General features: G+C 50.4%; 1 protein-coding gene across 1 annotated transcript; it reads left to right on the plus strand.

Annotated features, from left to right (window-relative positions):
• Nucleotides 1–568: 568 nt before the first annotated feature.
• LOC119876219 (nuclear envelope pore membrane protein POM 121-like) lies at nt 569–3,217 on the plus strand. Its single transcript, XM_038535461.1, has one exon. The coding sequence runs from the start codon at nt 569–571 to the stop codon at nt 3,215–3,217; it is 2,649 nt and encodes an 882-aa protein (XP_038391389.1).
• The last annotated feature ends 11,315 nt before the right edge of the window (nt 3,218–14,532 follow it).

The raw sequence follows: 14,532 nt of genomic DNA on the forward strand, positions 1-14,532 counted from the left end.
GGGGTGGCCACACCTTGGCCGGATCCCTGCCATCGCGGTGCCAGGGCTCAGGCGCCCGCCTGCACAATCCCTGCGCGCCCCCGGGCCTCGCGGGCCTCGTGCCCGCGCGCGCGCACCCTGAGGCGCCCTGGGTTCCAAAGCCGTGTCCTGGCAACGGGCCAAACACTGCTCTGGGCCTTCGCCGCCACGTTGGCAACCGAAGGAGAGCGCTGGGAGCCCAGCTCTGTATGCACGGCCTCCGCCCGGAGCCAAGTGCTCGAAGGGCACCTACCTGGGCAGGCTGCGCCCCTCAGGCACGGCCCGGGCCCCGCGGGGTGGGCCCCCGGCAGCAGGCCTCGGCCGCCTGCAGCCCGCTCACTGCGCCCCCCGACCAGCCTTGGCCCGCAGGGGTGGCCCAGCGGTCCAAACGCCGGGGTCAACTCCCAGGCCATCCTACAAGTGTGCCGCGACCCGGGATCGGCGCTGGTTCCTAGCATCGGCCACAAGGTACTCTGTGATCCCGTGGGCCCTGCGCTCTGTTCTGGGGCTCATCACCCAGATCTGCAGGCGCGGCGGCCTGCACAGGACGATGCTGTCAGCCCCCCAAGCACAGGCGTCCCTCACCTCCGCGTCCACCCTGGGCAGACTCCCTGCCTACGTGCCGCAGCTGCGGCTGGTCACCCCGGGGCCAGTGGCAGCACCCAGCTGTGGCCAAGACGTCTCCGCAGTGAAGAGGGCGTGGAGCGCCCGGGAGGAGGAGGACCCTGCCCTCACAGAGCCCCCAGATGCTCGGAGAAGGTGCCCTAAAGGTGCCGGGGCAGCACAGCCGGCATTCAGGCCCTTCGGTGTGGACAGAAGCCTGTGTTCCTTCGTGCCCAGGCCTGGGCCTCTGCACAGAAGCCTCCCCGCAGAGAGAGCAGCCGACGCAGCAGACAACAAGTCCCACACGTCCAGCAGGAGCTCGTGCAGCACTCGAAATGCCATCAGCAGCTCCTACAGCTCCACCAGGGAGTTCCCGTCCGTGCAGAGGAGGAGGGGTCCAGCCAGAAGACAGGGCCGGCTGCCCCCGAGGCCCCCAGGGAAAGTCAGCCAAGACAGCCCCTCGTGTCCCGCTGCGCCTCCTGTGCCCTGCCAGATGAAGAACCAGCGCCAGCAGGAGGCAGGTGCCACCACGGGGCAGAAAGAACCCTGCAAGGACCGCTCACCCACGTCTGACTGCTCCAGGCCCCGAAGACGCAAGATCCCTCTGCTGCCACACAGGCCAGGGGGTCCTGTGCGGCTGCCGCCAGCCCCTGAGCTCGGCTTTCGAGTCACCGCTGTGGACCTAGACGGGGAGAAGAAAGCCGCCCTCCAGCGCATCGACCGTGCTCTGCGAGGGGAGGTGGAGGGCGTCTCGAGGTGCGGCTCCAGGTGCCCTTCCAGTGCCTTGCCCAGGCCTGCTGCTCGGGCCGTTGTACTGCCAGCTGTCGCTCCAGCCCCTGGCCTGAGTGCACAGCGGGCGGAGCAGGACTCCCCGGGTCCCCTGGCTGTCCTGTCGCCTGGTGGAGGGGCTGTCTCTGTGCCGCCTCTGTCTCGGGGGGAGCCCAGCTCCCCTGGCGCCACCTCCTGCCTGTCACAGCCCCTCCCTGGCACCTGTGCACGATCCTCACCTCCAGCCCCATGCACCTTGCTGGCCTCTGCTTCCTGCCCGGGATGGGGATCGGGCAGGGCTGACCTGTGTGCCGAGGCCCCGGACCCCTCCAGGCCTGCTCCCTGCTCTGCATCAGGCCTGGCGTGTGCACGGAGCAGCCCAGCTCCTGGCTGTTCCATTCCCGCAGCTGCTGCAGAGTCCCTGCGCCCCCCCAGGGTGAAGCGCGGCAGGCACTGCCCTCGGATGGGAGGCGAGGGAGGGGGCTCTCTGCCAACCAACTGGGTCAGCGGTTTAACGGATGCCAGCTGTGCCTTCCCCGCTGTTACCAGCACCTCCAGAACGCAGTGCCCTAGCCCCATGTGTGTTGACTGTCCCGTGTTCAGCTCCCGGAGCTCCCCTCCCGCCGTGGGGCCTCGTGCCCCCCCTTCCAGGAGCCTGCCGGTCACTTGTGCTGTCCCTTCCAGCCCCTCAAGCGGCACATCCGCAGGCTTGGCTCCCCAGCCAGCCTCTGACGGCCAGGTCACCCCCATGGACTGCACTCCCCCTTGCCAGCCTCTGCTCTTGGGGTCTCCCCCTGGCTCCAGTGGGAGCTTCTTTCCATCTGCCCAGGCCCTTCCGATGCCCTCCAGAGACAGCATGGGCTCAGTCACAGCCACCACTGGCCTGCACACGCTGGGGCTCTGGAGCCACAGCCCACCTGGGAACCGTCCCCGTGGGAACCCAGGAACCCCAGCTCAGCCCACATTCGGGGCCACTGACGGGCAGTGTCAGGGAGCCACCAGCCTTCGCAGCGCTGTCCCCTATGGACAACGGGCAGCTCCAGCCTCAACCGCTGCCGTGGTCCTGACCTCGGCTCTAGGCCGGCTCTCCTTGGGCAGCGCCACACAGGTGGCTTTCGGGGGTTCCTCGCCCACCTCCTGCACCTCGGGGACCCATGCTGGCACCCAGCCAGGCGTTGCTGCCACCCCAGCTGTCGTGCCCCCCGGCACGGCCACCGCCCCTAGCTCCATGACCAATGCTGGGCCCAACAGCCGGCAGCCCTGCCCAATAGCTGGCGGTGCAAGCCCAGCCCCCTTGAGCTTGGGGGTTGGCGCAGCCCCCGCAGGCTTGGGGAGGAGACAGGCTGCCCCAGGTCGGAAGCGCACCTTTGGAGCTCTCAGCGTGACGCCACAAACCAGCGGGGCCCCGAGCGGCACACACCGCTCTGGGGACAGCTTGGGCCCGAACACCCGGGGCCACCCTTGCGGGAGCACCCCCATCACCACCGCCCGAGCCAGCACTCAACACAACCCTGTGTCTGGAGCCCCGAAAGCCCCTCGTGTGAGTCCCAGCCCGAGGCACTTAGCGGCTCAGAGGCCCCCGAGGCCCAGCCCAGAGCCCAGCAGCACTGCCAGCGAGGCCACCTGCAGGGTCGCGTGGGTCCCAGGCCCTACTCCTCCCGGCGCTGCCTCTGTGCTGAGCACAGCCAGGAGCAGCCCTGCCACAACGAGCCCCTCGTCAGCTGCCCAGGGCTCGGGGAGTCGCAAAAGAGCTGCACCGGGCCACAAGTCATTTGCCTCCACCTCGCAATCCACTCTTTTGGGGTCTAGGAGGAAAATGCGGGCCTGAGTCCACAGCTTCCTTCCTGGCAAGTCGCCCGCGTGCCCCTTCCCTCTAGGCTACACGTGTATGGACCTCATGCCCATGGGAAACCCTAGTCTAGCCCTGACCTCTGTGCACCCGGAGCGACCCTGGGCTTCCCGAAAGCCACCATCCAGAATATTCCCAAGCCTTGCCCCGCACTTTTGCCCAAAGGTGGGTGGCTCGAGGCTGTGTCAGATCCCAGTGGCTACAGGCCCCAGGACGGTGCGCGCAGGCCCGTGTCCCATCTGCCTCCAGTCCTGCAGCCCACACGACTCCTCCTCGACCCACAGTGTAGATGAATTGGAGTACCGTCAATGAACAGGGCAGGCAGGCTCACCTATGCCTGGACCTATGGTGGCACCCTGATTAGGACTCTGCTTCTTCATCTCGGGTTGGTTTACGAACTTTCACTTTGGAGCACTCTGTGCAAAACTATTTAGGGAAGCCCAGGCACCTGGTGTGGTTTGCACTGACAGAAGGAATGGAGCCTACATGGTCTGAATCCAGGATGCAGTGCTGCTATCAATCCTGGAAATAGGCTTTTTTTGGTAAGATATGTGAATGAAGTGTTGGTGTCTTCACCAAAAGGTGGCACCTAAGGGTTCTGAGGAAATAAATGTATAGACCCTCTGTACAGACTTGTGTATAAACAACTTTTGTATATACATATAGGATAGCTTTTTGAACTTATACAGCTGTACATAAAAGTAGCTGATACTAGTTAAGCCTGTGTCAACATTTTTTTTCCACTTGTACATTTCGGACTTTTTCTTTTGGTTGATTAAAGTTGCATATGCTAAGTGTGTGAATGAAAAAAAAAATGCCCTCCCCATGTTCTTTCTATGTTCTACCAGTTTCCTCCAGAGCTTAAAATAAAGCCTTGCTCCACTTATTTGCATTAAACAAAAACGTCAGTTGACAATCTTAGTTCTTAAAGGGAATATGTTTTCTTTGACTACTCTAAGACTTTCCGGTTTTTTTTTTTGTTTCAATAAAGAACATCTTTATTGAGATATAATTCAGTCGTTTAAAGTGTCTAATTTAGTGGCCTTTAGTATACTATCCAGTGCTCATTACACCACGTGCCCTTCTTAATGTCCGTCACTTAGCCCCACCTAGCCCCACTCCCCTCCCCTCCAGCAAACCTCAGTTTATTTCCTGTGATTAAGAGTCTCTTATGGTTTGTCTCCCTCTCTGGTGTCCTTTTGTTTTCTTTTTTCCCTCCCTTCCCATATGATCCTGTTTTGTTTCTTAAAATTCCACCTCTGAGTGAGAGCCTATGATAATTGTCTTCCTCTCATTGACTTTATTCACTTAGTATAATAGCCTTTAGTTCCATCCACATCATTGCAATTGGCAAAATTTCTTTCTTTTTTTTTTTGATGGCTGAGTAGTACTAATCATGTGTGAATGATTAGTTATCTATCTATCTATCTATCTATCTATCTATCTATCTATCCATCCATCTATCTAACTATATCTCTATCCATCCTCTTTATCCATTCATCTGTCAATGGACATCGGGACTCTTTCCATAGTTTGGCTGTTGTGGACATTGCTGCTATAAGTTGGGATGCAGGTGCCCCTTCAGATCACTACATTTGTATCTTTGGGGTGAATATCTGCTGTGCAATTGCTGGGTCATAGGGTAGCTCTGTTTTCTACTTTTTGAGGAACCTCCATACTCTTTTCTTGCCTTCCCAGCAACAGTGTAAAAGGGTTCCCCTTTCTCTGCATCCTTGCCAATGTCTGTTCTTTCCCGACTTGTTAATTTTAGCCATTCTCACTGGCGAGAGGTGGTATCTCATTGTGGTTTTTATTTGTATTTCCCTGATGCCAATGCTATTGAGCATATTTTCATGTGTCCGTTGGCCATTTGTATGTCCTCTCTGGAGAAATGTCAGTTCATGTCTGCTGCCCATTTCCTGATTGGATTCTTTGTTCTTTGGGTGTTGAATTTAGTAAGTTCTTTATGGATTTTGGATATTAGCCCTTTACCTGATATGTCATTTGCAAATATCTTCTCCCATGCTGTCAGTTTTCTTTCGATTTCGTTGACTCTTTCCTTTGCTGTGCAAAAGCTTTTAACCTTGATCAAGTCCCAATAGTTCATTTTTGCCTGTGTTTTCCTTACCTTTGGAGATGTGTCTAGTGAGGAGTTGCTGCAGCCAAGGTCACAAAGGTTGCCGCCTGTGTTCTCCTCTAGGATTTTGATGGACTCCTGTCTCACATTTAGGTCTTTCTTCCATTCTGAGTCTATTTCTGTGCATGGTGTAAGAAAATGATCCAGTTTCATTCTTCAGCATGTGGCTGTCCAATTTTCCCAACACCATTTGTTGAAGAGACTTTTTTCCATCGGATATTCTTTCCTGCTTGGTTGAAGATTAGTTCACCACAGAGTTGAGGGTCCATTTATGGGTTCTCTATTCTGTTCCATTGATCTACGTATCTGTTTCTGTGCCACCATACTCTCTTGATGATTCCAGCTTTGGAATAGAGCTTGAGGTCTGGAATCGTGATGCCACCCTTTTGGTTTTCTTTTCAACATTCCATTCCGTTGGCTATTTGGGGTCTTTTTCTGGTTCCATACAAATTTTAGGATTCTTTGTTTCAACGCCGAAATAAGTTGATAGTATTTTGATAGGGATTGCATTGAATTTTTAGATTGCTCTAGATATCATAGGCATTTTAACAATATTTGTTCTTCCAATCCACGAGCACGGAGTGTTGTTTTTCCATTTCTTCGTGCTTTCTTCAGTTTCTTTCATGAGTGTTCTATAGTTTTCAAGAGTACAGATCCTTTGCCCCTTTGGTTAGGTTTATTCCTAGGTATCTTATGGTTTTTGTATACCATGTTTTCTTGATTCACTCACCCTTTGATGGACATTTGGCTTGTTTGTACTTAAAAAAGAATCATTTATTAGAGAGGGAGAGAGAGAGCACAAGGTGAAGGGGAAGAGAGAGGGAGAGAGAAATTCCAGCAGACTCCACACCCTGTGCTGAGCCCAAGGCTGGGCTTGATCTCATGACCCGGAGACCACTGTACCTAAGCTGAAAGCGAGAGTTGGATGCTCAACTGACTGCATCACCCTGGCGCCTGTTTCTACCTTTTGATGTCTCTGATTGTGTCAACAGTGTATACATGTTGGTGCACACACCACTTTCAATTCTTTTGGGTAGATTCCTGGCCGTGGTTTGCTGGGTCCAAAGTAGGCCTATGTGTAACCATTTGAGGAGCTGCCAAGTTTTTTTCCAAAGTGCTACAGCATTTTACATTCCCACCAGCAGTGTTTAATGGTTCTAGTTTCAGGGCATCATCACTACCATTTGTTGTTATCTGACTTTTTGATGTTAGCCATGTAGTGGCTGTGAAGTGGTATCTCACTGTGGTTTTGATCTGCCTTTTCCTGCTGACTAATAACATCAAGCATTCTTCATTTGTTTGTTAGCTATTTACATATGGTGTAAGGATCCAGGTTCATTCTTTGTCATGTGCCTAGCAAATGTTCCCAGGACCACTTGTTGAAAGAACAGTCCTCTCCTTGTTGAATGCTCTTGCCACTCATGTCAAAAACCACTTGAACATAGGTATATGGGTTGATTTCTAGAGTCTCCATTTATTCTCTCGATCTATATGTCTACCCATATGGTAGCACCACATCATTATACCATAATTTTGTAGTAATTTTCGAAATCAGGAAGTGTAAGCCCTCCAACTTTGTTCTTTTCAAGATTGTTTCGGCGCTTCCAGGTCTCTTGCAGTTCCATATGCATTTAAGGATCATCTTTTCCATTTCTGCAAAAGGAGCTACTGAGTTTTGATAGGGATTTCATTGAAGCTGTAGATGCCTTTGGGCAATACCGCATCTTAAAAATATCAAGTTTCCCAATCAACGATCACATGCTACCTTTCCTTTTGCTTAGGCCTTTAACTTTTCTCAGCAGTGTTTTTGTAATTTTCAGTGTAGAAGTGTACTTGCTTGGTTTAATTTATTCCTTGGTATTTTATTCCTTTGGAAACTATTATCAAGTTGTTTGCTTAATGTCTTTTTTGAATTGTTCATTGATGTTGTATGGAAATACCACTTCCGGGGATCCCTGGGTGGCTCAGCGGTTTGGTGCCGGGCTTTGGCCCAGGGCGCGATCCTGGAGACCCAGATTCGAGTCCCACATCGCGCACCCTGCGTGGAGCCTGCTTCCTCCTCTGCCTGTGTCTCTGCCTCTCTCTCTCTCTCTTTCTCTGTCTCTCTCTCTCTCTCTCTATATATATATATAATGAATAAATAAATAAAATCTTTAAAAAAATAAAAAATAAAAGGAAATACCACTTACTTTGTATGCTGATCTTGTGTCCTGCAGCTTTACTGAATTTCTTTATTAGCTATACTGGTTTGTGTTTGAGGCAGGACGGGGATTTTTTTTTTTTTTAATTTTACTGAGATTATGTTACCTATGAATAGATACAGTTTTATATCTCTCTTTCTAATTTGGATGCCCTTCATTTCTTTTTCTTGGCTAATTGCTCTGGCTGTCATTTAACACAATGTTGAATAAAGTGCTCAAAGAAGGCATCTTTGTTCTGTGCTGGATCGCAGAGGGAAAACTTTTAGTCTTTTACCACTGAATATGTTATCTGTGAGTTATTCATAAGTTTTCTTGATCATGTTTAGGAATTTTCCTTCTTCTAGTTTGTTGTATTTTCATCATAAAAGGGTATTGAACTTTGTTAAAGACTTTTTCTGCATTAATTGAGATGATGAGATGATCAGGATTGCTCCCCCTCCTTCATTCTATTAATGTATGCTGATGGATTTTTTTAAATAATGAACCACTCTTTTATTTCTAGGATAAATCCCACTTGTTCATACTAGTAATAATAATAAAAACTAATAATCCATTTAATATGCTAGATTTGGTTTGATAACATTTTGATGAAGATTTTCTCATATATACTCCTAAGAAATATGGGGTTGTAATTTTCTTGCGATGTCTCTGTCTGGCTTTAGTATCACTTCATACCCACCAGGATAGATAGCATCAAAAAGTCAGACACTGCTGGGAGATTTGAGAATAATTTCCATTAGTTCTTTAAGTGTTTTATAGAATTTTCCAGTTAAGCCATCTGGTTCTGAGCTTTTCTTTGTGGAGAGGTTTTTGCTTACCGATTCAGTCCATTCATTATAGGTCTGATATCGGGCTGTTCTATTTCTTCTTGAATCGGTTTCAGTAGTTTGTGTGCTTCTAGGAATTTGTCCATTTTCTAGGTCATCTAATTTATTGGTATATAATTGTTCCTACTAACCTTATGATCTTTTTCATCTGCAGGTCTGTCTTAATGTCCCCACCATCACACAGTTAACCTCTGAACCGCATGGGGTATAGAGACACCTACCCCCCACCCATGCAGTTTGAAATCCGCATATTACTTTGGATCCTGCAATATGTAACTAATTGCCTACTGTTGACTGGAAGCCTTATCAATAACAATTAACACATATTTTGTATGTCGCGGTATTATATATAGTATTCTTAAAGTAAGCTAGAGACCAGGCACCCTTAGTCTTCATCTCTTCAAGTCTTTGCTTCAAAATCACCAAGGAGGCCTCTGCTGTCTACCTAATTTAAACTTAATCCCCCCATCTCCCTTTACCTGATCTACTTTCTAAATTATAATTTACTATCTAATATGCAGTATGATAATGCTTATTGTTAGCTGACTACCTCTACTTCAACTAAATTTCATGAAGGCAGCGTTTTTTTGTCTGCTTGATTCAGTACTGTGTCCCCAGCACTAGAAAGAGTGTGCGGTTCACGGATGCTCAGTAAACAGTCCTTTAAAAAAAATACAGTTATATGTACTACATATAATTTATGAAATTTACCAAATTTCATAAAACAGTCCTTGTCACAAGGGAATATATATGGTATTCTACAGTATCTTACCAATTTTTAAATAATGCCCCCATACAAGAGTACATACTGCAGGATGCCACTTCCGTGATGTACTACAAACGCGAAATTAACCCGCAGAGATAAAATTGTAAAACTGATTGATCTTTAAGCGGTGGTCAGGGGGTGGGGGTTGACTAAAAAGGGGCAGCACTTTCTGGGGAAGTACACTGTTCTGTATTTTCACGGGGTGGGGGGGCGGTTGTTACACAGGTCCATCGGCAATTTTTGCATTTTTGTTCTCTGTAAATTATGTGCAAATCATTCTATGAAAATTACGTCCGACCTAAAAATACTGGCAAATAAAACTATTAGTGCAGCTCACTAAACAGATTTCACCGCCCATACTCACTACGGGGTTGCAGCCCATGACCTAAAAGGCGGACTTGGAGCGCTGCTGTAAGGGTGAAAGGTTAGATGCCATTGGAAAAGCGGGCAGCGCTCCCCCTGGAACGTTTCCGACCTTCAGGAAAGCTTGGTTCTCTTTCCACAGCCCGGAGGGCGCTCCTCGCCTTGGTGTCCAGCCCTTGCGCGCCCGGCACCGCTGGATGCGCTCCAGGCACCACACCTGCAGCGCGGCGCCAGGGCACCAGCCAGAAGGCAGTGCGGGGACCCCGGCCGCCCCGGGCTCACGGACCCAGGTCGAGGAGGGTCACTGCAGCTTTCGACACGCCCCGATCCACGCCTACCCCCAAAGGCCTGCTGACCCCTATTGTTCTTCCCCCACCTCTCAAGCCCGCCCGACATCAACCACGTGGAGGGCTTCGGGCCCCGGGACTCGGCCCCCGCCCCCGGGGCGCTGCCGCCAGGCCTTGGAGGGCACACGTGCGCAGAAGAGGGCGCCGGGTCCCTTCGCCCGCGAAATCCGTCTCCCAGAAGGAAAGCCTGCGCTGCGGCGCCGCACATGCGCAGCGAGGGCCCGAGAGGCCGAGGGGCCGGGCCCGGGGGCGGCGGGGCGCCTCGCGTCCCATTGCAGCGCCTGGCGCGCACCGACCCCAGCCCCTGCGTCTCCAAACCCTTCCTGCAAAAAGGCCCAGTCGGAGGACCAACGGGCGCACGAGCCTAGCGATGGCGCAAGACCCAGGACGCGGCGACAATTCTCTCTCCCAGGCCCGAGCACGTTTCGCTAATGCTTGGAGGACTTAACTCAGGCATTGGAGTTGGAGCCCCAAGCCTTTCCAATGTTTGCAGTCGGCTTTTCTGCCTCCCTGAATGGACCTGAGAGTAGACCGTTGTGACAAGAGGGGAAACACGTCTCAGAGCTTTCCGTAAAGTGCCTGCAAGTCAAAGCTAACAGCGGCATATTTTCTAGGAACACACGCCAATTATTTTTGATGACACAAACATAAAGACCAATAGCTAACTCCTTTGAGTAATAGTAAAAAGAACAACTTGAAAAAACCCAGAGATAGTTTTCCTCCGCAGGGCAGGTGGATGTTCTGAAAATGCTGTTGCTTCACTTTGATCTAGTGCAACATTAATCAGTGCCCTGATAGGTATCCACAGTTCTGGGGAAACTGGTTACTTGGGGAAAAAGTTCTCTTTGGATGATCACCTTCCATGCTGTGCCAGTTTCCATAGGGCTTAAAAGTTACCATGAACAGAAATACCTACAGAGCGTTTGCTTGGAATAAAGAACGTGGCCGGCAAAATACAGATTTTTGTCCTTGGTTTCTAAAAGGTGGCCTCTAGATTCTTGGCATTTCCCTAGTGTTTAATGTCCCCGGTAGGCCCCATTGATGTGCTTGGAGGCTATGACATCCTGACAACACAGAGAGGAGAACAAGTTTCACTTTTGTAGCCCTTTCAGATCTTACACTATGAGTCTCACCCTTTGGCTAGTTCTCATTCATATCCTAATGCTGTAATGAAACTGTAATCACAAGCACAGTGCTTTCGTGAGTTCTGTGAGTCACGGTCGTGAATTATCAAAGTATCAGAGGGGGAACTGGGAAGCGCTGAATCTTTAGCCCACGAGCCAGAGGTGAGGGTGACCTGCGGATTCCTGGGCATGCGGCTGGTGACTGAAGTGAGGGCAATCTTCTGGAGGACTGTGCCCTTAATCTGGGAAGTTTGGCCCAACTCTAGCCGGTTAGTGTCAGATAGCACCGAGGCTATGCACTATGTACTATGCATGATTCTAGGTGCTTTAAATGTATTAACTAATTTAATACTCCCATAGGAACTGTAGGAAGTAGATTCTATTATTAACCTCGTTTTACACATGTTGAATGGAGACACACGGATTCACCCACTCGCTGGGGAACACACAGCTAGGTAGTGGGAGAGCGAGGCAGAAGGGCTGTAGACCATGGATTGGTAAACTGCTACTCACAGGCCACATCAGCCAACTGCCTGGTTTTCTACCGTCTGTGACCATAGGATGTTTTTCACATTTGGAAACGGCTGGAAAAAATTCAGAGAGCTGTGTTTGTGTTTTAGTGTATAAAAGTGACTGCGTGATGACGGGTCAGTGTCTTTGAAAGAAAAGGTTAGTGTTGCTTGAAGTTCCCCTAGAGATGGGAGGCAGGGTAGAAGTCTCCGGGTCCCAATTCCACTGAGGGGCTTCCCCGTACCAATGATAAGCAACTCTTGGACATCAGCCAGCTGTCCCACAATTTAACTCAACTGTGTCACACGTCCTGGGACATAGCATTAGATCCCACAGCTTCACACTTCAGTCCTACGAGATTGACACCCCTCCCCACTTCAGACCCTAGCCACAAGCCCAGGTTATTATATGGTTATGACCCGGCAGCTATTGCTTGGAGGTTCCCAGGCCAACTCCTTAAACTCCGGTCACAAGTTTAGGTTGTTACTGACTGTCCGGCTATAGATCAGAGCCACAAGCCACAAGCCCTTCCCTTGGGTTCAATTAATTAGAACTTCTATGAAGAACCCAAATATTTTACTTATTCGATGACTGATTTATTATAAAATGTAGGATTCAGAAACAGCTAAACGGAAGACACATGTAGGGCAGGTGTGGGAAAAAGGTGTGGAGCTTCCATGCTGTCTAAACAAGCCACTCTCCCCATTATCTCCACATGTTCACCAACCTGGAAGCTCTTCAAACTCTGTCATTTTGTGTTTTTAGGGAGGCTTTATTATATAGGCTTTCTATCTATTAAGGACTGGCCATTGGTTCTTGATGCAACGGCCAGCCCCTAGCCCATCCCTGAAGATCAGGGAGTGGGACTAAAAGTTTCCCCCCTGTATGCATCGTTGGTTCCCCTGGCAACCAGCCACCATCTTTAGGTGCTTTCCACAAGTCACATCAGGAATGTAAACCCAGTTGTGGTGGAAAGGGTCTATTATGAATCATGAGACACCCATTTCACTTTTATGACTCCAAAGCAATTTCAGAAACTGAGGGCAGGAGACCAATAGGATGACAAAAGATGCTCCCATTGCTCTTCTCACTCAGGAAATCCCAAGGGTTTTGGAAGCCGTGAGCCAGGAACCATCGACAATGACCAAATGTGAGACATATATTTTCATTGTCATTAAGTCGACTAAATATGCTTTTCTTATAAATTACAGAATCACCTAGGGTCACGGGGACACGAAGCACCAGTGTCAAGAGGCAGGAGTAAAGATCGTAGTGTTTGTGTTTGTTTTTTAAAGATAAGAGTGTTTTTATTTTAATTCCAGTATAGTTAACATGCGGTGTAATATTAGTTTTGGGTACATATATAATACAGCGAGGCAACGATTCCATGTAACACCAAGTGGGTCATGGCAAATGCACTACAGACTGTAGCGTTTCCTGGAATTTCCATGGGCAAGGAAAGGCAGAGCAGGTCAAACAGTTTAGAATTGGCTGGCTTGAATAATTGTGGAGGGCTTTGGGACATAGGGATTGTCTTTGTCTGTTCCCTGGCCCGGGATTGATTTAGGGCAGGGGAATATTGGCTCGGTTTGTGATTATTAGATAAAGGAGGTGGTTGGGGGTATGGGATGGGGCTGGTTTACCTGTGAGAGGAGTGCTGTCAGGCAAGTTGTTTATCGCAATAGGAATTAACCACCACCCTCCCAGGAGGTCAACACATCCTAACGAGGAGAAGATAAAAAATATGGTTAATATAGTATCTCAAAATACATGAACATTTTGTGACATTCTAATTCTAGTGTATATAAGTAAAGTTTCATTGAAACATAGCAATATTGACTTATTTATTATTGTCTATGGCTGCTGTCACTCTACAGCAGCGAGTTGACTTGTGATAGAGGCCATATGGCCTAGAAAACCTAAGTTGTTTACTATTCGGCCCTTTTCCTAAACTAAATTTTGTCAACCTCTGCTCTATAGTAAATGCCGTTCGACTGTATGAAATACTGCATAGAAACGAAGATGTAAAACGATGAACATTTTAAAAATATAAGGCTATATGTCCTAAATCTTTAGGTGGAGAGACTGTCACTTTTACCATAGGGGAAAAATTAGATTATGTTATGGAAAATATGAAAACTTTCTATGGTAAAAAACCATCATAAAGGTACTTCCACCTGTAGGAAGATGGAGGAGATCTAGTGTTCCCTGTTCCTTCTGCTAAGAAAGAGCTCGGGATCCTGATACATCTTCTGGGACTGCATCGTTTTCTGGCTTTCACAGTTTGTATTGAAAAGTCAGTTTGTATTGAGCGGGGATCATGCCAGGGACCCTCCCTGAGGGCCCTGGGGCCCTGCCGAGGGACAAGGACCCCTGAGTGCCAGGCGATTCCTGTGCCTCAGCTCAAGCATCACCGCAGGAGATCTGGGAAAAGCTGAGGCTGGTGGTCGCGGGGTGGCCACACCTTGGCCGGATCCCTGCCATCGCGGTGCCAGGGCTCAGGCGCCCGCCTGCACAATCCCTGCGCGCCCCCGGGCCTCGCGGGCCTCGTGCCCGCGCGCGCGCACCCTGAGGCGCCCTGGGTTCCAAAGCCGTGTCCTGGCAACGGGCCAAACACTGCTCTGGGCCTTCGCCGCCACGTTGGCAACCGAAGGAGAGCGCTGGGAGCCCAGCTCTGTATGCACGGCCTCCGCCCGGAGCCAAGTGCTCGAAGGGCACCTACCTGGGCAGGCTGCGCCCCTCAGGCACGGCCCGGGCCCCGCGGGGTGGGCCCCCGGCAGCAGGCCTCGGCCGCCTGCAGCCCGCTCACTGCGCCCCCCGACCAGCCTTGGCCCGCAGGGGTGGCCCAGCGGTCCAAACGCCGGGGTCAACTCCCAGGCCATCCTACAAGTGTGCCGCGACCCGGGATCGGCGCTGGTTCCTAGCATCGGCCACAAGGTACTCTGTGATCCCGTGGGCCCTGCGCTCTGTTCTGGGGCTCATCACCCAGATCTGCAGGCGCGGCGGCCTGCACAGGACG

This window comes from Canis lupus, chromosome 4 (genome assembly GCF_011100685.1).
Source record: "Canis lupus familiaris isolate Mischka breed German Shepherd chromosome 4, alternate assembly UU_Cfam_GSD_1.0, whole genome shotgun sequence".
NCBI lineage: Eukaryota > Metazoa > Chordata > Mammalia > Carnivora > Canidae > Canis > Canis lupus.

Coding starts and splice junctions, on each gene's coding strand:
- LOC119876219 (XM_038535461.1), top strand. CDS start 569: ATGCTGTCAGCCCCCCAAGCACAGGCGTCCCTCACCTCCGCGTCCACC.